General features: G+C 35.5%; 2 protein-coding genes and 1 non-coding gene across 6 annotated transcripts in view; 2 read left to right on the top strand and 1 right to left on the bottom strand.

Annotated features, from left to right (window-relative positions):
• The first annotated feature begins 15,534 nt into the window (after window positions 1–15,534).
• Window positions 15,535–16,704, top strand: LOC126971960 (uncharacterized oxidoreductase TM_0325-like). The gene has a single exon (XM_050818497.1). The coding sequence runs from the start codon at window positions 15,672–15,674 to the stop codon at window positions 16,431–16,433; it is 762 nt and encodes a 253-aa protein (XP_050674454.1). The 5' UTR covers window positions 15,535–15,671; the 3' UTR covers window positions 16,434–16,704.
• A 3,199-nt stretch (window positions 16,705–19,903) lies between these two features.
• Window positions 19,904–19,975, top strand: Trnaa-ugc (transfer RNA alanine (anticodon UGC)). The gene has a single exon. It is a non-coding gene; the product is annotated as a tRNA-Ala (tRNA).
• A 23-nt stretch (window positions 19,976–19,998) lies between these two features.
• The window catches only part of LOC126971651 (tubulin monoglutamylase TTLL4-like), a 48,769-nt gene continuing 46,231 nt past the window's right edge, over window positions 19,999–22,536 (bottom strand). For 3 of the 4 annotated variants that reach the window (XM_050818028.1, XM_050818037.1, XM_050818054.1), the window contains one exon: window positions 19,999–22,384. In XM_050818028.1, the coding sequence (XP_050673985.1) occupies window positions 22,112–22,384 (273 nt within the window). In that variant the 3' untranslated portion in view covers window positions 19,999–22,111. The remainder of the gene's footprint in view (window positions 22,385–22,536) is intronic. The other variant, XM_050818046.1, reaches the window with a different exon arrangement.

Raw genomic sequence — 22,536 nt, 5'->3', positions numbered from 1 at the left:
ATAAATATTGGAAATAAAAATAAGTATGGGTCCCAAATCGAAATAAAAACTATCCTTACTCTCAAGTTGGACTAAACTGCACTCCATGAAGTAATCCCATTTAAAATCCGTTCATTAGTTTAGTAGTCCATCGCGGACAAACAACGTGTCACGTAATTTATATATATTAAAATTATATAACATTTGAGTATATATTTACATTGTTAGGTAATTCTATTTCGTTGGGATTAAACTATTCTTATTAGGCTATTAACACTTTCAAATTAAAATAATATTCTAGTTGAATCTTTAGGTGCATAAAATGTTGAAGTCAGTATTTTAAGGTAATTTTGCAAAGCTCGTAACTGCAGCGTGAAGACCCATTTCCAACGTTGAATTACAATTTTATTGTTTAAAATAATAATTTAAACAATAGTTCTGGGGAAACAGGATTTATTATTATATTATATAGGATCTTTTCTCAAAATTTCTTAAATATTTTGGGATATATTAACGAAAATAAAAACTAAAATACCTTTTTAAGGTTTAATTTGTTAATAAAAATTTAAATAGATTAAATACTGACCTATCGCTCAGATTTATACCTTTATCTTATCCTTTACTTAAGAAAATAATTTAAAAGTGGCTTAGACGCACTAAACAGTGTCTAAATTTTTATTCGAAGTCTAAAATGGAGTTTATCTTTTTCTATTACAAAACAGTGTTAAGCTAATGTTTTACAAAAACGTTCTTAATTACATATAAAAATTACTGAAAATTTTGAGTCAGTAATATTGTTATTGTTTGTTCTGTTTTTATTTAAGAAACGTGCAACCCGTATAAATTTATACTTACCTATACAGCTATACAATTTTTTTGTAAATTCTAACGAAGCACAAATTAAACTAATGTGTTAAAGAACAAGTTAAGGAAAGGATCTCAATTATTTTCAGCTGTTATTTATCTGTCTTCATATAATCTTAATCTTCCATATAAATATAATCTATCCGTTAGACACACCTTAGACAAGCTTCGGCTCATATATAATCAATGTCTAACGATCGTTTAACGCTAAATAACAGAAAGACACAGATTTGTAATAGAACTTTCTTAAAATAAGTAATAACTTTTTTGTAATAACACAGTATATTTTATTTTATGTAAAGCAATAGATGAATGTTTTTTTTTCATTATAATGCTATTATTAATATGTTATTATGAGAAAAAAAGTTTCAATTGCATCGTGGCTTCATAAAACCACACAATTGCTTTTTCATATCGTGACGAACTTTGATTGGACGTGCAATAAACAGCTGTATTACAATCTGCCATTAAACTGTACTACCTAAACATAAACCACAAACAAAATGAGCCTTTAACATCACATCACAACAAACATCGAAGCCGTCCAAACTTCATTTACAAGTATTGAAGTATCTGTTAATGCAGGTCGCAGTAATGTTGGGATTAGCTATAAAAACTTTTTTACAATCCACTCGGGGGCTGCGTAGGGACACGACACACAGAATCGATGTATCGATGAAACGGTTAAAAGAAATTCTGGCATCGATTAAAAATGAATTAATGAACTTCTAACTAATATTTGATACACAAATTTCGATTGATTGAAATCGAAATGGAATAAATTTCTTGCGCCGGTTTTCAAGTCTGAAGCACACTATTTCGAATAGGTGGTAGTTTTTAACGTTCAATTAGTGATTTTGGAATCTATTTGAATAAAAATAAATGTTTTTTGAATAAAAATAAAACAAAAAAACAAGGGACGAACAGCGTTTATGCGCTGTAAATGTGTCACCAAGAAGGCATTTCTTGCTGTTCATAGGTATGCAAATTAATAATAAAGGCAAACAAATGTCATAGAAATTAACTTTGCATCGTATGTACGGAGTCAATTTAAGAAAAAAATGAGATATCATAAAATAAGAGAGCGTAGCAGTTACAGGAACATGATCCTTGCCAGTAGTTAGAGGAATGATTCTTGGAAAAAGGTATATAATTGACAAGGAAGCAAAAAAATAAGGTAAGCCTGTAAGAGAAAAGTAATTAAAGAAACTCTTGACTCTCGTGAATAAATTTCAAAATTTTCTCGCAATCATCAACATATTCGAAGTAGCATGAAAGTATAACACTATTATGGCCTTTAACATATTTGCTAAGCGAAAAAAGAAAGGTTATAGAGATTTTTTTTTTAAATGCTTATACTTAAATGACATGAAACACGATTAATTTTTAATTTGATAAATGTTTACAGCCATTGTAAAATACTCTATTTGATTGTTAATAGAGGCCTTGGAGTTTCTTGTATGTTCTTCTCACGAGCACAACTTTCCGAAAATATTATGGTAAATTTAGTAATTGAAAAGAAATATTTATAGTTACGTTTAAGCCTAATTAAATAAAATTTATTTGACTTTGACAATAAAAGAAATTAAAAGTATTATTCTTATAGTAAAATTTAAATGAATGATAGAAATCATAAGTGCGATCGAAATAATACCTCTATCGAATGACACAAAAACCACTTGGAAATAATTGACCACTTAATTTTTACAAAAAGAATATAGTTTATTTTGGTATTTATCATTTGTTTTATATCTGGCAGCTATTAGGGTCAACGGATCAGCCTAGCTATCCAACGTGGAAATGATGCTAATATTCTTAGTACACATCCCCGTAATGATTACGTTTTAGTGATAGATTAAATTTAAATTATTAAGAGTAACACGAAGATATCAGAGATCAAGTATAAGATATAATATGTTATATCAGAGATCAAGTATATAATATATATAGTTATATATTAATTTTCGTAGAGCTAACTTCACGTGTTGATTATATTTCCAAAGCGTCTCTGAATATATTGTGCTTCTGCGATTTCATCACGAATTGATTAAAGCTAAATTAAGATACGAACTTCGTACTATTCAATAATATATTAATTAATAATAGTCTTCACTTCAGTGCGTGTTTAGCAATAAACTAACTGAAGATTTATCGAGTATACCATAGAGTATAAGAACAAACAACAAAAGTATCGACAATAACGGCGGAAATCCCTATGTCAGAGTAACGCAATAATTCTTGGTCGCACCTCATTTGCATTTCTTTATTGGATCGCGGGGAAATTGAGAAAAATTCGCGCTCATGCTTTTAATTACGAATGAAGGGAGTCTAATTGTTGCAATTTTGAAAAACTAATATACTGAAATTAAGAAGCAAATTAATTTAGTTTATTCGAAAAGATACTACTTTCTACTATACCTATAGGTATCTTAGATTAAGGATTGGTCTCCGCTGCTCTACTACTAGATACCGCAGGCGTATTCGCAAAGTGTGGCAACTATTTGTACATTTTACAGCCTCGAACGAATGTGAGACGTTGACGTACCTCATGTTCTGTTAAACTTTATATAATTATTGAAATTAAAATGCCGGGTTGCGTAGTAAAACCTTGTAAAAATAATACTACTAGGAATAAAAAGACACCGGGATCACATATCATCAGTAAGTATTTTGTATTTTATTAATTTCAATGTCAAATAACACGAAGCGTATGTTACAATTTGAAAGATGCCACGCACACAAACATCTAATAGTTGCCATAATAAAAAAGCTATTGTTCTTAGGTAGTGCGGTATCTAGTTATAGCGCATCGGAGACCGATATTTAAACTAAATGATCACTTTATTTTATTTAAGTTTATAGCGTTCTTTTAACATAAAGTATCACACTAATTTATTAGATATTAATAGTTCTATTACCTTTACTCTAAAGGAGGAAACACTCTCTGTCAAAAGAATATCTAGGTTTATCTCTAAAGACCTCATTACAATTATTAAGGTCTCTACACTGTGCTGATCAAAAATCAGCGTTTATGCACGAACCATCTGATTTTCAAATGAGTATTATTTTCTTGCGGCATGCACATGGGGGCGAATAGGTACTAAGATATGACGTAGCATTTTTTGAAAAGATCAGATGAGACAAATCTATACTAATAAATGGAAAGTCGGTGTTTTCCTTACGCTATACTGCGAATACTACTGAACCATGAAATAATACTTGCACCATGTTTCGGAGGGGGTTTTTGGTATATTCTAGGAAATAAGATCAAAAGGGGTTTTTAACCGACTTCAAAAAAGGAGGAGGTTCTCAATTCGTCGGTATGTTTTTTTATATTTGTTACCTCAAAACTTTCGACTGGGTGTACCGATTTTGATAATTCTATTTTTATTTGAAAGCTGGTGCTTCTCGTATAGTCCCATTGTAATTTGGTCCAGATCTGATAATGGCATCCATGAGAAAACTATAAAAGTCTTAAATTTACTATACATACGTATAGCAAACTGGATGATAAATTTACGAATAACTCAATACCGCGCCAACCGATTTAGAGGATTCTTTTTTTTTTGGAAAGGATATACATCTTTTTTTTATGGAATAGGAGAACAAACGAACGTACGGGTCACATGGTGTTAAGTGATCACCGCCGCCCACATTCTCTTGCAACACCAGAGGAATCACAAGAGCGTTGCCGGCCTTTAAGGAAGGTGTACGCGCTTTTTTTGAAGGTACCCATGTCGTATCGTCCCGGAAACACCGCACAAGGAAGCTCATTTCACAGCTTTGTAGTACGAGGAAGAAAGCTCCTTGAAAACCGCACTGTGGAGGACCGCCACAAATTCAGATGGTGGGGATGATATCCTAACTTGTGGCGTGTCGTGCGAAGGTAGCATTCGGCAATTCGGAATCAGGTTAAACAGCTATTCGGAACAGTCCCCGTGATAAATGCGGTAGAAGACACACAATGAAGGATTATTAATTACAATCTCTACGCAACGCCAAGGGATCGAGCTGCTCTGCGTTGCAAAGATAGTTCTACTTCAAAGTTAGTTCGGTGAGAGTTTGGTTAGGTTATGATTACGGAATCCATGACAAAGTAACGGAACTCTTCAATTCTTAGGAGCAAATTAACGATACTCGGCCGAATCTTTTTTATGGTATCCGGATATTTACGTCATCTACCATAGCATAGTTATAGTTAAGTAATTGTCGTAGTCGAATATGATGATCAATGGGACTCCTCAACGACTTACAATAAGGGTGCGATCTGTGGCAGCATTTCTTAGTGTCTGTAATCAAATTGCAAAGCGCTTACGTTCATTGCTGCATTGAAAATGAACATGTTGTAGGTCTACACATATTTAGACAAATTGTAAGTTAGTGTACTTCAGATTCACTAAAAATCAAAAAATAAAAATATTTAAACAAAAAAACAACCGACTTCAAAAACACTATTCCAAACCAATAGATATAATATGCTCTAAAAAGTATAAAATTAATTGCGTATTTTTATACAATGTAATTAATTAATGTAATTCTAGTTATGATTATTGTAATTTGTGGAGTCGTTTTAAGAAGAATCATGTTAATCGGATCATTAATCTCAGCGTTATCGGTGTACATACATAAGAAAAAAACAATCGAATTGAGAACATCTCCTTTTTGAAGTCGGTTAAAAATGACATTTGCCGGGTCAACAATTCGGTCATGCCTTCTCTTAGAGATAAAGCCATATTGAAAAAACTTCTAAAATCCGCTGTAAGTACTTCTCTATTTGTCCAAAACATAGTTTTATTGCAGCTTTATTAGACATATCTCGCGTTAACATTAAACATTTACCAGAACATACGGAACCATTTCCGCGATAGATAGCGCCTCACCACTGATGTATAGCTTAATCTGCCGATTGCTCGCGAATGGCCCATAAACTCACAATTTGCCCCTACATCCTATATCTTAGTAACAGTTTGAGTCATACATTTGATAAGTAAAGCGTTTTATCGTTTTAAGAACCGCTTCGAATCGATACCGCTTGGTAAATCCACTTTTTTACACGCTTTATATAAGATTAGCAATATACTTCGTCGTCAATCGCCATATTGTAATTATTTCTTTATCAAACTTTTTCCCAGTCTGAGGCCCCTTTGCACAGGATGCCGGCTAGATTACTATATTGGATTATCGGTGCCTATTTCTGCAGTAATGTGTAAACATTACTGTGTTTCGGTCTGAAATTACTGGGCGAATGAGACTTAACATCTTATGTCTCAAGGTGACAAGCGCAGTTGGGGTGCTGCTCAGAATTTTTGGGGTTTTTCAAGAATCCTGAGCGACACTGCATTGTAATGGGCAGGGCGCATCAATTACCATCAGCTGAACATCCTGCTCGTCTCATCCCTTATTTTCATTAAAAAAACACATTTTCAATTAATTTATTAAATTGATCGATACCGTTTGATAAATCCACTTTTTTACACGTTCAATACAAGATTAGCAATATACTTCGTCGTCAATCGCCATACTGTAATTACTACTATTTCAAACTTATGTCAAATCACCGCACGTTTCATAGTAAACTAAATTTCAATTTTTACTTAGGCAGTCCTGCCTCTTACGTAGTGCTTACATTCTCTTTGTTTATAGTTAATGTATGACTAAACTACAAAAGTCTTACCGCGTTTAATCTATTTTTTTTTTCCTAACTTGAGAAGAATGTACAAAGTAATATTAAAAAGTGTATACACGTAAAAGTTTACTGTAAAAAAAACTTTATACTAGTTCTACAAAATACATTTAACGAAACGAAATACATAGTAATTCAATATTATTACAAAAACAAAATATTATACCAATCAGTTTTTGTTGTATATGTATCACTTCTGTGATTAAATTGTTTATATTTGAAAGAGCAACATCTCAAGTCAATTTCCTGATAATGCAATTAATGGGGTCGATCAACTGCAGTTATCTGGATCCTGTAGACGGCCTCAAATCGAGTGTTCCTCAAAAGTACCTTGATTTTGAATAATGCGTTGTTTGGCCGATTACCTAACGGCCGTTCCCAATATTCAGTCTATCATTTACTTGAGACAAAAATCGTAACTATCGTTGACTTTTCTGTCCCAATAAACTTATCGACGGTAACTCACCTTCCGTACACGCAGTCTGTTAATGGGAAGACGTATAGCTTAGCGATAGAAGTTTGTATGGAAATTGCAATTCACGCGTCCCAATATAAGGCGATAAGAATGACTTATCGGGTATATTGGGACAGCTTCAGATTATTGACAGCTAATTACTGACAGTAGAATTTAGTCATTTATCTCTATCTGAAGATAGTAGGTATATTGGGAACGGCCGTTAGTGGTCAAAGCGCGTATCTCAAGAGGTGTGGGTTAGTATCCCGCTTCGTTCATTAATTTCGAAATATAAATTAAATTTGTATAGTTCAATAATAAATTTAATCAAAATTGAAACATTAAGCAACTTATTCAATGACTTCAAAGCGAATTAAATTATAGTGTGCTTGCGTTGGCGACTGTATTAAAGTAGGACGGAAGGCAGAAATAGCAGACCTTTTTCTACAAATCGTAATTTTTCAAACATCCAAAATTTATGGCCGCTCAATTGAATTTCACACTTGATTTGAGCGGGCTCTAAATCCTTCCGGTTTTCAAATTCCGAACTCATCTGTCAAAAAGTGGCGGGAAAACAGAACTTGTGTTGCCCGCTCTAGTGAAGGGTCGCCGTGTGTCAAACGGGAAATAGTTATTTATGGGCGCCATTCACAAATTGCATTCGTGGTCGAATTGATATATTGGAATGTTTTATATGTAAATGTGATCTTGGATGAACGCCCTGCCCCAGAAACGGATATTGAATGATTTAGATACGACTCAGCGCATTTGATATGAATCACTATTGTACGGATTACTGCTGGGAAATATTTTGCAATGACGCTTATAGTAGGTATTTTTTTGATTTACGCAAGTTTTCCCCTGAAAACGTGCTCCGCAAAGGCCACGGACGTCGAGTTAAATAAATAAATAAAAAAAAAAATACTTTTACGAAAGTAACTTAAGTATGTAAAAAATACAGTTAAGTAAATTACGCGCGTTTCAAATTTTTTGAAAATTATTTTATTTAAATGATGCTTATTTTGCTTTTTGCATCATAGGACATTCGTGGGGACGTTGGGGACGTTTATAAACAAGAAAAGGTCCGAAGTATCCGGAACCTGCGAGCATGTATGAAAAGAGTAATGAATATAGAGGAAGCGCGTGAGGTTTTTAAGGATAGAAGCAAGTGGCGTTCTCTTGTCTCTGCCTACCCCAATGGGAAACAGGCGTGAGTGTATGTGTATATCGTAGAAAGTTCTTCAACAGTTATTGGGGTTTAGCTTCGAGCAGAACGCAGGTATCTAGGCGGCCACTTCAAGTGGTGCTTAAAGTCAATGATGTGTTCTTGGCACCAGATTGTGAGGATCAGGTAGGTAAATCGTAGTACTTAAAATATCTCTCCGCTGGTGGGTAGTGGTTCACCGGATAATCAGAAACCAGAAAACAGGTAGAATTTAAGATACGGTTTTCACTTACATTTTATACTTAACTATATTTTTTTAACTAGACAATAGTTTTACAGTAAGATCAAAAAAGGGTAGAAACCACTGACGTCGCACCCAGTGAAAACTGTGTCTTGGGATTCAGTCACTGATTAGACTGAGACTAATTATAAATGAAATGCGTGATATTGATTCTCGGTTCCAAAGAACTATTGAAGATAGATGCGATTCATGAAGTGGGGGGATATAATATACCTCGTCTCTATCTAATGGCCTATATATGTATTTAGAACAACTTCGCTGAAATATCAATATAAAATGACATGACTAGCTTTTCCACCACTGTTATCTCACGACTCAAAAAGAATGGGGCATGTCTGTGGCTATTTTAGCAAAGATAATCAAAATTAGTGTTCCCCTTTATGTTCAAACTTCAGTAAATGTTGCGATACTGAATTTTTTCTTGATTATCTAATTCTAAAGTACAGTAAAGTTATACCAGTTTTTAAGCCAGGGGAAGATACTAACATTTATAGACCAGTTTCTGATCTATTAAAATTGGTAAAATTTTTGAGAAAATAATATTAAGTCAATTATTTAACCATTTCTCTGGCAATAACATCTTACATTCTAAACAAATTGGTTTTACGAAAGGCCGTTCAACATCTGATGCCGGAATGGCATTGATTCGACACATATTTAATTATTTAAATATGTGTAAACAATCATTAATGATATAAAAAGCAAATCACTTGATCTTATTACGTATACTTATCTAATAGAACCCAGAAAGTACAAATTAATAATAAATATGAATTAGGAACTGTAATGTCGATGGGCGTGCATCAGGGTTCAATCCTAGGACCTTTCTTATTGCTCGTCTACATTAATGATTTGCCATTTTTAGTCTCGAAAGGATGTGAGATTATTCTTTTTGCAGACGACACTTCATTAGTTTACAATATTTAAAGGCATTCACAGAATTTAGATAAAATAAACCTGTCCTTGGAAAACTAAATGTTTAAGATGAATAATTTGTCACTTCACGAGAGCAAAACAAAATGTAGTGAATTCTTCCTATCAAATGTAAAAAAAGTATCAAGAAGTATAATATTAAATGGGGAACCTTAAAACTTTTTGATTCTACTTCGTTTCTTGAAACAGTATTAGATGAAAACTACAATGGGACGCTCATATTGAAGCAATCTCAAATAAACTCAGTGCTGCAAATTTTGCTATCAGAAGAATTAAAAATCTTACTGATATTAAAACAGCGAGAATGAATTATTTCACTTATTTCGCTATGGGGGAAAGGAGCTGTGGAATCGCCTTGAAGTATGGAAAGGAGACGCTCCTGGCCCACCTAATAATAATTCTTAATATTAAGATTGTATAATCTTTTTGGGTTTGCTTTGTGGTCATTAATTTTGTAATTTTGTACTTATGATGCGAATGAATGCTATAACACATAACATCACGCTCACTAAATGGCATTGCTTGCAGCGGCGTCGTGTGCTGGGACACCTTCCCTCAAATATGTGCGAAGGGAACGATGGCTGGTCCATGCGTCAACTTGTGAAAGGGTGCTGCTTGTGGTGGCAGTTTGACCTGTTATAGTTAATAAGTCATTGTATTTGTTGGATTCAATTACTAATTATGACAGTAATCACGAACATTATCTTCACGAAGCATTCTTACACAAAGAATGAATTCAAGCTCTAAAGTTTGCATCCAATATACGATAATTTATATTTATACAGTTTATTCTTTATTACTTTTCATGAAATGATTCATATATTGGATGTAGCACATTACTAATTTGTTATTTGTATTTTAGATTGAAAAGAGTGGCCGTTCAGTTTCTTATTTGTCTCACGAGCTCTACTTTTCCGAACCTAATTAATTGGTAAATTCAGTAATTTAAAAGATATATTTGTAGTAACGATTAATAAGCGCCCATGGATATCCGCAGCAAAAGGTGTCAAGACACGCGTATCCGGCTTTACGGTTTGGGGTATGCTCTTTTCTTGAAGGTCCCTAAGTAGCATCCGTTCGAGAAAACAGCTGCCTATGATCTTCTATAAAAAGCAATTAAATGGTTTAGTAAAATGATTGCGAAAATGAAGTTGCAGTGGGCAGGGCTTATAGTTCGACAGATTACCGGTGTAGCAGTAATCCATAAGATCTGGTCAAAATAACCGGAATACTGTTTTCGTTGGACGTCAGGAAGTCGAGCGGGCCGGATGGCATTTCTCCAATCGTGCTTAGAACGTGTGCCCCAGAGTTGAGGCGCGCCGGTGCTAACGCGTTTATTCCGGCACTCTTATTCCAAAGGCGTAGTCCCTGACTCATGGAAATCAGCCCTTGTCCATCCGATCCAAAAAAAGGAGACAGTTCGGATCTGGCGAACTACAGGCCTATTGCTATTACCTCCCTGGTCTCTAAAATCATGGAGAGCATAATTAGCCGCCAGCTCTTGATATACCTAGAGGGTCACCAGTTGATCAACGACCGACAGTACGGCTTTCGTCATGGTCGGTCGGCAGGTGATCTTCTGGTATAACTAACCTAACCTAACACATAGATGGGCGGCGGCTATTGAGAGCAAGGTGGAAGGCCTGGCAGTTAGCCTGGATATAGCGAAGGCCTTTGATCGTGTATAGCACAAGGCGCTCCTCTCAAAACTTCCATCGTTTGGGCTTCCCGAGAGCTAATGCAAGTGGACCTCCAGATTCCTCACTAGGCGCAGCATACAGGTCGTTGTCGACGGATATCGCTCGAACCCGAAGCCCGAGAACGCTGGAATGCCCCAAGGCTGTGTGCTATCTCCCACGCTGTTTCTTCTGCATATCAATGATATGTTGGACACCTCCAACATTCATTGCTATGCAGACAACAGCACTGGTGATGCCGTATACACGGGCCATGCAGGTCTCTCTCGGGAAATCGTTGACCAGTGCCGGGAGAAACTTGTGTCTTCTATCTAGACCTCTCTTGAGACACAGTGCGGTTTTCAAGGAGCTTTCTATCATGTACTACAAAGCTGTGGAATGAGCTTCCTTATGCGGTGTTTCCGCGACGATACGACATGGGTGCCTTCAAAAAAAGCACATACTCCTTCCTTAAAGGCCGGCAACGCTCTTGTGATTCCTCTGGTGTTTCATGAGATTGTGGGCGGCGGTGATCACTTAACACCAGGTGACCCGTACGCTCGTTTGTCCTCCTATTCCATAAAAAAAATACGTTGGATGAGGACCGATCGTCATGGAGATCTTTGGGGGAGGCCTTTGTCCAGCAGTGGACGTCTTCCGGCTAATGATGATGATGAACCACGTTGCAAGTGAAACTTTTTTTACTGATGACATATTAATATTAGCAATTATGCTGAAATCGAAACAAAAATAAACAATATTATTTTTATAATGCTTCACTTATTCAATTAATAAAAATATAATGTAAAAAAACCCTCACGGCCGTTCCCAATATAATATCTACAGATAGAGATAAATTACTACCTTCTACTGTCAGTAATTAGCTGTCAATAATCTGAAGTTGTCCCAATATAGCTATATTAAGATATATGTATATATTATAGATAAGAACGACTAATCACCTGATTAGTCGTTCTTATCGCCTTATATTGGGACGCGTGAATTGCAATTTCCATACAAACTTCTATCGCTGGTTAGCTATAATTCCTCCCATTGACAGACAGCGTGTACGGATAAGGTGAGTTATTGGGACATAATAAAATATAAGTTTATTGGGACAGAAAAGTTACGTTTTTTATCTCAAGTAGGCCACAACCGGAGATAGACTGAATATTGGGAACGGCCGTAAGTCAGTGGGTACGAACCCACGCTCTAAAACATAATCATAAATATGGCATTTTAAGCCACTCGGCCAACGGGACTTGACAGCAGAAGTTAAAATTTATGTTTCAACGCCACCCCTACTCCACAGTCCGCTGTAATGCAACACGCAATAACGAGGGAAAAAATTAAGGCATATTATTATATATATAGGCATATTCATATAAAAACCAGGCATAAGACATCTCATAAGCAGGTTTATTAGCAATATGAACTAATAGTTGAACTATACGTTGATATTTAGATATATTTTCATGGCGATGGCGAACGACCTCTGCTCTCTGTCCGCCGCGCTTTACTTCAATGATTTACTGAATTTACTTGATTTATCGTATAAACGTGACTCTCCCATACATTTTCCCATTGTTTATAGCTTGGGAATATATTCTGCGCACCGATTTATTATAATGTTGACATACAGATTGGATTTAGTTGTTGATATTATACATCTAACCAGTACATATATTACCATGAATTACTTAAATAATATAATACTTTGATTTATTTTCAACTTGTCCTGATGAGAATGCTCATGGGCGCTCAGAGAGCAATGGAGAGGGCTATGCTCGAAGTTTCCCTGCGAGATCAGAATCAGAAATAAGGAGATCCGTAGGAGAACTAAAGTCACCAACATAGCCCAAATGATTGCGAAACTAAAGTGGCAGTTTGCAGGGCACATAGTTTGACGGACAGATGACCGGTGAGGCAGTAAATTCCTGAAATGGCGACCACGTACCGGAAGACGCAGTGTTCGTAGGCCGACTAGATGGACCGACGTTCAGAGATCGCTGGAATACGTTGGATGAGGGCAGCAGAAGACAAATCATCGTGGAGATCATTGTTCAGCAGTGGACGTCTTCCGGCTGTTGATGATGATATTGTGTTGAGTTTCAGTATCCAGATTAGATTAGGGGTCATTTGATAATAAGACTCCTGTCAACGATTGAAATTAATATTACATTTGAAACGTGGTAATTAATAGCTATTTAAATAGTTTAATAATTTATTTATTATTCCTCATTTCTAAAGACGTAATGAGGCATAAAAGGCATTTATTTTCTCAAAATACATTCCTTTAGATTTCTTTTTGATGTTTGAAGTGACATCGCACACTACCACCGCTTCGGAAATAACTGGCGCTCTGAGAGAGAAGAACCGACGAAAGAAACTCTCCCAGCATCATTTGCGCTCCTTTTTAATAAGATATTGGTACAATATTGTACTGTCGTTGTTATTGCTATCCAATTTCTTTGAGTTATCTTGGGTGTAAATGCCGCTAATTATGTGTATTTAATCAATTCGACACGAGTTTCATCTCTAGATGAGGCATCCTCAGGAGATGTTGATTCGTCAAATTCTAGCACGAGAGTACTAGAGTCTGGCTCTGTCAAGTCAACATCTGTCGAAACACGTATCAAAAAAGAATGGTATTCCGATTACTGCAAAATTACGCCTAATTCAGTAAAATTATTACACGAAAATCATTCATAATGTGACTGAATTACAATAGGTATAAAATCTGAAGGATTAAGTAATCTTATATCTTTAAACGATCAATTCTTGTATGTATAGGTATATAATCTGAATCTCGGAAACAGCTCCAACGATTTTCATAAAATTTAGTATACCCCCTGTATACTGTATTTCGGGGTCGATAAATCGATCTAGCTAGTTTTCAATTTTAAAAAATGTAGGTTTATCCGTGTTTTAAGGAGAAACAGCTACAATAACAATAAAAAGATAAATTTCACCACTATATACAAGACTATAATAGCTCAGATGGGAGATTGTCCTATTAGTTTTTTTTTTGTACAAGTTTTGTACATTCTTAAAAATCCAAGCAAGGCTTGGTCGTCCGGATATTACAAAAGTTCCTCCAGTTTGCTCACATAACAACCTACTTCACGGCGGCCTCACCGTTAGCGCACCTTTATATCAGATTTAGCAATAAGTGGAAAAGGAAACCGTGGTCCATGAGAGACGGCTAGGAAATTAGGTACATACGTGGGCTGTCTCGTGTAGTATAAAAGGTAAAAAATATATTATACTCTTCCGCTTAGGTTTTTAATACTCCAACTCTGTGAATATGATGCTTATAGCGGCGTACGTATTCATTCTTATATAGTCAAAGTCAAATAAACTTCATTCAATTAGGCTTAAACTATGCGCTTTTGAATCATCACTACAGAGAAAGACGTCTTTTAAGTTACTGAACTTACCATATGTTCGTAAAAAGTTGTGCTCGTGAGAAAAACATACAAGAAACTTGACGACTCTTTTAAATTAAATAGAGTAATTTACAATTATTGTTAAATACATAACAAATTAGTTTGTAAGGTGCTGCATCCAATATATGAGTCGTGTTTAAATAATTTAAATTATTTCATAAAAAGTAATAAAGAATAAACTGGATACTTAAATATAAGTTATCGTATATTGGATGCATCAAGCTTGACTTCATTGTTTGTGTAAGGATGCTTCGTAAACATGATGGTCGTGATAACTGTCACAATTAGTAATTGCATCCAACAAATACATTTATTTACTTACTACTACTTACTACTACTTTACTACTTTATTTATTTACTACATCAGATCGACCCGGCATACGACGCAGCCGCAAACAATGCCTTGAGCAAATTCAGTGAGTATGACCCATGTTTTAGCATACCAACGCATGATAACCAAAAATTACAATATTAATGATCACAAAGCAAGCCCACAAATGATCCTATGCAGAGGACTCTATATAAACCAAAATAATATATAATATTCTCGTTACATTCATAAGATTATGCAATCTTAATATTAAGAAGATATTTTATTAGGTGGACCAAGTGCATTTATTTTCATTTGCATTTATTTATTCTTTAATCGTAGGTATAGTTGGTTTTTTCAAAATGAAATTATACTAACATAGACTATTATTACAAACTTAAAAATATTTACATTACGAAAATGATAAATCAGAAATTTAAATTGCGCGCGGTTTACAATGTTCCTTCACCGCGCAACGCAAGATGGCCGCTCGCTAGTTCACAATATTACCAGATCTAAAATAATAATTAATAAAAGTTAAAAGAAATGTAGTATAATTATTGCCGACATTACCAAAGAACCAATTCTAAAATATCTATTTTATGTATTTTGATATAAACAATACATGCTATTGTATCATAAATACCTACTTAGAATTATTTTTACCACTAGCAACACTTAAACAACCTCGTGACGACTACGTGCGCATTATCTCGTGTCAATATTCTAAGAATCTCACCTTCATTGACAATCATTGTCATTTTGTAAAATTGATTCTTCGAAATAGACAAGTGTTTGTTTATGTAAGTAGGTACTTACGAACAGAAAACAATAATATTAATTTACCGGTTCGTAAAATGGATTTCACCGACAAAGTGGTGCTAATTACCGGCGCTAGCTCCGGCCTTGGGGCTGCAACAGCGATTCATTTATCAAAGTTTTCAGCCAAATTGGCTCTTGTTGGGCGAAAAGAATTAAATTTGAAGAGAATTGCTTTATATTGCGAAAATGCGAAGGGAGTGAAACCGCACACGATCACCGCTGACGTTACTGAAGATGGCGATGTGCAAAGAATTATTGACGAAACGATTGAAACGTTTGGTAAAATAGACGTGTTGATAAATAACGCCGGTGTGGTAGCCATGGGAGGTATTAAGAAGACTGATATGGAAGCCTACGACAAGGTAATGTCAGTTAACATGAGAGCAGTGTTCCACTTGACTTCCTTGGCGGTCCCCCATCTCCAAAACTCCAAGGGCTGCATCGTAAATGTTTCAAGCATAACCAGCACTAAGCCAAACCCCAAAATGTTAGCTTACAACGTCTCAAAAGCTGCATTAGACCATTTCACAAAATGCATCGCTTTAGAACTGGCGCCGGATGGTATTCGCGTAAACTCTGTTAACCCAGGTTTCGTGAAAACGAACATAATGAAAGATCTAGGTTTGAGTGAAGATCAATTAGAAATGATTGCTCAAAATATGGCCTCTGGAAATCCACTGAAAAAACTGGTTGAGCCTGACGAGGTGGCCAATTTAATTGCATTTCTTGCAAGTGATAAAGCTAAAAGTATAACAGGGTGTACATATCCGATCGATGGAGGTCGTCTATTAGTTTAGGCAGCAAGATATTAAGCAAAAGATACTCTTGCGTTGCTTGTTCATCACTTAATTAATTATGCGTAGGTTTTGTTTGAGATTATTATCAAAAGGTACTTAAGATGCTTACTTAATCTTTAATGCTTTAATCCATTGTATATCTTTTTACTCTTACCCTTAAATGTTTTTGTAGTGACTTAAATGTAAAGAAAATACTTAATTATATTGTTATTGTAATAAACATTTTATTTTATTAAAATAAAATATGTTCTGCTATACGAACATTTAACAATGTCTTTCAATTAGTTCCAAATTACCTAACGTAGGTCCTGTGAGTTCTAACCTACTTAGGATTTTTAAGCATACTTATTAAATCTTAGGATAGATCTAACAAGGGAAATGATTATCCGTACGTCCGATTATAGGTACGAAAACATTATTTCGAAAAGGGCGTGTAGACTCCCTTTGCATATTGGGTTTCCAGATCAGAAAATTGAAATTTGTGGATAAAACTTTTGAACTGAAACTATAAAAAAAGTACACATTTTTAAGTTGCCACATAGGTATACTTAGATATCATAGATATTTCAATTTCATTTATGGTGGTGTGTGACTTAAAATTTAAGTGTTTCTGGGACGATACGACATAACATGTACCTTTAAAAAAGCGGGTACACCTTCCTTAAAAGGCGGCAACGCTCCTGTGATTTCTCTGGTGTTGCAAGAGTATGTGCCCACAACACCAGACCCCGGTGGTTATTATATAAAAAATGTAGTTACGTGTAGGTGTCAGTTTGGTCGCATCACACGGGAGTGAACTTTTAACCATCAAGCCCTTTGCTCATCCGTTGATGACTAAGATATGAAAATATAGAAAAAAATCAAAACGTTAATCGAGATAGTCCTTACCATACATATATTATAATTACGTCAGTGAGTCTGGTCTATGGTGGTGGTATACAGTTATTCAACGCGTACAGAGTGAGGACAGAAGCCAGAACCAATGGGAGGCTCCTTTGCACAGGAAGCCGGCTAGATTATGGCTACCACAACGGCGGCTATTTCTGCCGTGAAGCAGTAATGTGTAAACATCACTTGTGTTTTGGTCTAAGGAGCGCCGTGGCTAGTGAAATTGGAATGAGACTTAAAATCTTAGGTTTCAAGGTGACGAGCGCAATTGTAATGCCGCTCAGAATTTTTGAGTTTTTCAAGAATCCTGAGCGGCACTGCATTGTAATGGGTAGGGCGTATCACATACCATCAGCTGAACGTCCTGCTCGTCTCGACATTTATTTTCATAAAAATGAGAAGCTAGAGAAATTACAATTCAACGAATTTCACACAACATCAAACGTATTCCGCTAAAATTAGATTTCTTTAAATTACCGCTAGATAATTGCACATATTTGAAGTATTTAAATGAATATACCTAGTATGTTATCCTTAAGAGACATGTGCCTTGCAGACCTTTCTGTAGACCTATATAAGATATTCAATCCCACCATACAATTTTTATATCTCAAAGGGTTAAGAGAAGCGTTTTCGGTGAATGCTCCCAGGTTTTTTTCCCGACGCCTCCAAAAAATATAAAGTATACAAAAACTTTAACAGATTATAAAAAAATATAATATACTTAAACCTTCCTCGAGATCCACGCTATCCATTGGTGAAAACAGCATTCAAATCGGTGTAGTAGTGTTTGAGTAATCGCTAACAGACAGACAGACGCCGCGGAGGACATTGTATTATAATAATATGTAGTAATATTAACAGAACTCAGCGATCTACATTTGTTCACTCCAATCAGATAATAAGTGAAATATCAAAATACCTGGTTTCACAAGAAATTGTTTTTGAAAAACTACAGAAAATAATTAGTGTCCATTTTATTTGGGAAATAATTTGGGGACATGGGGCCTCTACTCCTTTGTTGCCCCGTGGCTCCAGACCTCTATATGTTTTTCTGCCTTGAAGTAGTAACGTGCAGACATTGTTTTATGGTTAGATAATTTGTACGTCTAGATAGTCTCTTGCTGTTAGACAACCGATAATAACCGGCCAGAATTATAACATTAGTGTTTTTTTTATGAAAATAAGGGACTAGACGAGCAGGACGTTTAGCTGATGGTAATCGATACGCCCTGCCCATTAATAATGCAGTGCCGCACACGATTCTTGAAAAACTCCAAAAATTCTGAGCGGCACTACAACTACGCTCGTCACCTTGAGACATAGGATGTTGTCTCATTTGCCCAGTAATTTCACTAGCTACGGCGCTCTTCAGACCGAAACACAGTAATGCTTACACATTACTGTTTCACGGGAGAAATAGGCGCCGTTGTGGTACCTACAATCTAGCCGGCATCCTGTGCAAAGGAGCCTCCTACTGGTGAACTAGTGTGCGTGACAAGCTACGTCATACACTCGTGAATTGTATGACACTTTGTGTTAGTGTGCGTGAATTGCTCGAAATAGAGGTTAGTTCTAAAGTCTATTTGTAACAACGTTTTCACAGCTGTCATAGTCTATCTATACGTATAAATAATCAAATGTATTTTGGTTTGAAGGGCGCAGTAGAGAGTGTTACGTCTTGTCTCAAAGTGAGCGCAGTTTCGATGCCATTTTGAAGTTTGGTACTTATAATCTGATGAGTTTTTCTATTCTGGGCAGATTCTTTCTGATAAAAAAAACCTTTACTCACTGGGAGAATCCATTTTGGTCTAAATAAAGGCGAAGTCGAGAGCCTTATCACTAAACCCGAAGAGGAGAATCCCACATACGATTCTCCTGAAATTCGCATTCTCCTTTTACACATGAAAGCCTATGTGGAAAATAAAATATTTACTTTTAAAAAGTACTTTTAAAAAGATTTCACATAGTTTTTATATAAATTGTAACTTATACTACTCGGCAAAATATGCAATAGCCAAACAGATAAGGAAGTTTAGAGGTGGATTTTCATACAATATACCAACCCGCATATATTTTATACGGAATAAATAACTCTGTTTCGGCCTCAATGTCATATCCATAGATTCACAATATACTAGACAACATGAAAGACCGATAACGCGTGATCAATTTTGATTCGTCAGTTTGCGTTTAATATTCAAAATTCTAATGAGCTAATAATGCCAAGCGTGGCTGACTGTTTACGACTTTTCAATCAAAATCGGTTACGGTAACAATAGATCGCTTTCCTGTTCCATGATGCCGCCCACAATCTCTTGGAATACCAGAGGAATCACAGGAGCGTTGTCGGCTTTTAACAAAAGTACGCGCTTGTTGTTTGTTTGTTTATACGCTAGTCTATAGTGAGTCTATGATGAAATAAATGTGAATGTTTTTATGAGGAATTGCGTAAACATAATTGTAATTAGTACTAAAATATAGGTTATTTTAATTTAAAACAACTAAGTTGTTGTATATTAATTATAATGCCTTTAAATATCGCTTTAATACTCTACCAATATTTAAGCACCGACCTCAGCGGGGATGTAGCTCAGTGGTAGAGCGTTCGCTTTGCATGTGAAAGGCCCCGGGTTCAATCCCCGGCATCTCCAAAACCTTTTTTTTTAAATAACAATTCAACTTTTACAATTTTTATTTAAAGAAATTTATTTTCAGATCGAAATCAAGGTTTGACAGTTACAAGTTTTCTATACTTATTTGTTCTCATTGTTCAAAAATAACAGATAAAAATCATTGTAACTAAGCCTTACAATTTTATTAATATCCTAAATAACAAGACAAATGCCACGTTGAAATCATTCAGGAATGTGACAAAAACCATAAAAAATAGAGAATAATTAAACTAATAGATTATTCTAATTTGAAACCTAAAACATGTAGATATAAAATTTGGTCGGTCAATAAGCCGAAACTACCAAATTATGTAACACCGCTTGTCGAACTCAACGAGAACAATGACAATCTCAAACCCAAATGACAGAATAAGTAAATAACAAATATATATTTACATGTTTTCGTTTTCTTTTCATTCGCTAAAGTTATGCGCTACTAACTCTAGCAACACTAATAATATATTCGGTATTCGATGAACAAAAAATTCTCGAATATTATTAGTATACCACTTTAAAAGCCTCAAAATATATGTATGTACGTACACAAGTACGAAATGAAAACAATCAGACAAGTCAATATTTTGTGTAAATCACTTAAGGAGGCAATTTGCAACAATCAACTATCATCCTATATTTCCACATTGTTATATAATCGTCATTTTATCACACTTGATATTATTTAAATGTATTAAAAAAAAGGAATGCCATAATTTACATAAAATCTCAAAGACTTAGCAAAACCGAAATGTTCACTCATAGTAAATTGAAAATGTGTTTGCATTTTTTATTTGCATTCTTCTCTGTCTACCCTCAAAAAGAAGCATGTATTATTTTAATAATCGTATATTTGCTATTTTTAATTTCACCACCATTTAAATATCATTCACTACCCTGAATCATATAATAATTAAATAACGAAATATTTCATGCTTAAAATGCATAATTAAAGTTTACGTCGTTCGAAATATGTTACAGTAAGGTATAAACATTCATTATTTGAAAATAAATAATCTAAAAGTGGAAAATGGTTAATGAACGATTCAGCTTTGCTAAGCCTTTCACTCTTATGAGAGGTTATGTTAAACCATATCTTTTATATTTATCATTTTGAATGTACCAAAATTCTTACCGCAAAGCATATATTTTTTTTTGTTCTGTAGCTTACTGAAGTAAAATACAATTAATAGAAGTATTGTCAGCGAGAAGCTTTTATTTAGGACATCAAGACTGGAATTCATAGTCAAGTATTAATTGTAGCTTCACAATAGCCCTAATTAACACACTCAAATATTTTTTTTATTGGAGAGACTTATATCATAGTATGAGTATATTCGAAGAACATCGAACTGTAAAATAACTGGCTACTTTTCAACTTTGAATTCCAGCATATTTATAGGCACTTAGACGAATTTCAAAGTATGTCCGACTCGTCAGACCAATAACATATATGACGTCACGAGCTCAAGGAATTGTCATAGTCACGCCATTTCATCGAACGTACTTCAAGATCGTCTTATACATTCGTACACTAATCTTATTTAAATACAAAACACTTGTGATATAATTTCCACTTCTTTTAAACTTATTTTCCTTCGACTTTTTAAGTTAGAGCTACGCCGGTGGAATCACGAAGCACTGTTAAATCACAACTGTCACTGTTCAAGTAAGTTTGTAAGGTTGCCCTACATTAGACCCCATACATACAGATGTGTTATTATAAACATATAATATTTAACAATTAGGTATTGTGTGAAAGAAGTTATGTACTTTTACTAAATATGAAACTCTGAAAACAGACAAAAAATCAACGTGAAAAGTACTCATCGAACGCGACTTGATGTATCTTCACACCTGAGCATGATAATGTTAATACTCACTGGGGGCGTGAATACCAATTATTAGGAACCAAAATAAATATAGAGCTTGTGTTAAAGTTGGTTTAATTTAATATGGTTCTGTTATTCTATAGCCAAAGTTCTATTGAAGGCATAAGGTTTTGTGCCTGCCTCGCCTAAACCGATGCACGCCCCTGATGCTCATTCACATTGCGGTGTGGGTCTCAAGTAAATGTTGTATGTACATAATGTACGATATAACGCATCTGTGTGATGGAGGTTACCGCTTGTCGTCGTGGCACTTGTTCATGTTGAGATCGATCGGGCTAGGCTCGCGGCTCGAGGGCTGGAGTCGTGCGGACGGAGAGCGCGTCGCCGCACGTGCGGGCGGAGATGACGGTCGTGATCGCCGCGGTTGACGGAACGGACGGCAGCGTCCCGTGGGAGCAGCGTTGGGACGGTAGTGACGGGACGGAAATCCGCTCCGAAGGCGCTGGCGACGGTGCATCCACATCATTCTGCAATCCAAGGCGCTCAGCTCAGCCGCCGATCGCTACAACACGGGCCGGACGGGCGGGGGAGGGGACGGGCGAGACATTACGGAGCAAGGGGGACGGGAGGTGGGGGGGAAAGGCACCGTTACTCACTCGCTTCATTGCCACCTTAGAACGTCACTGACTGTCATTAAAGGTATCGTACCAACAA

This window comes from Leptidea sinapis, chromosome 2 (assembly GCF_905404315.1).
Source record: "Leptidea sinapis chromosome 2, ilLepSina1.1, whole genome shotgun sequence".
Classification (NCBI taxonomy): Eukaryota; Metazoa; Arthropoda; class Insecta; order Lepidoptera; family Pieridae; genus Leptidea; species Leptidea sinapis.
This window is presented reverse-complemented; position numbering and strand designations above follow the sequence as displayed.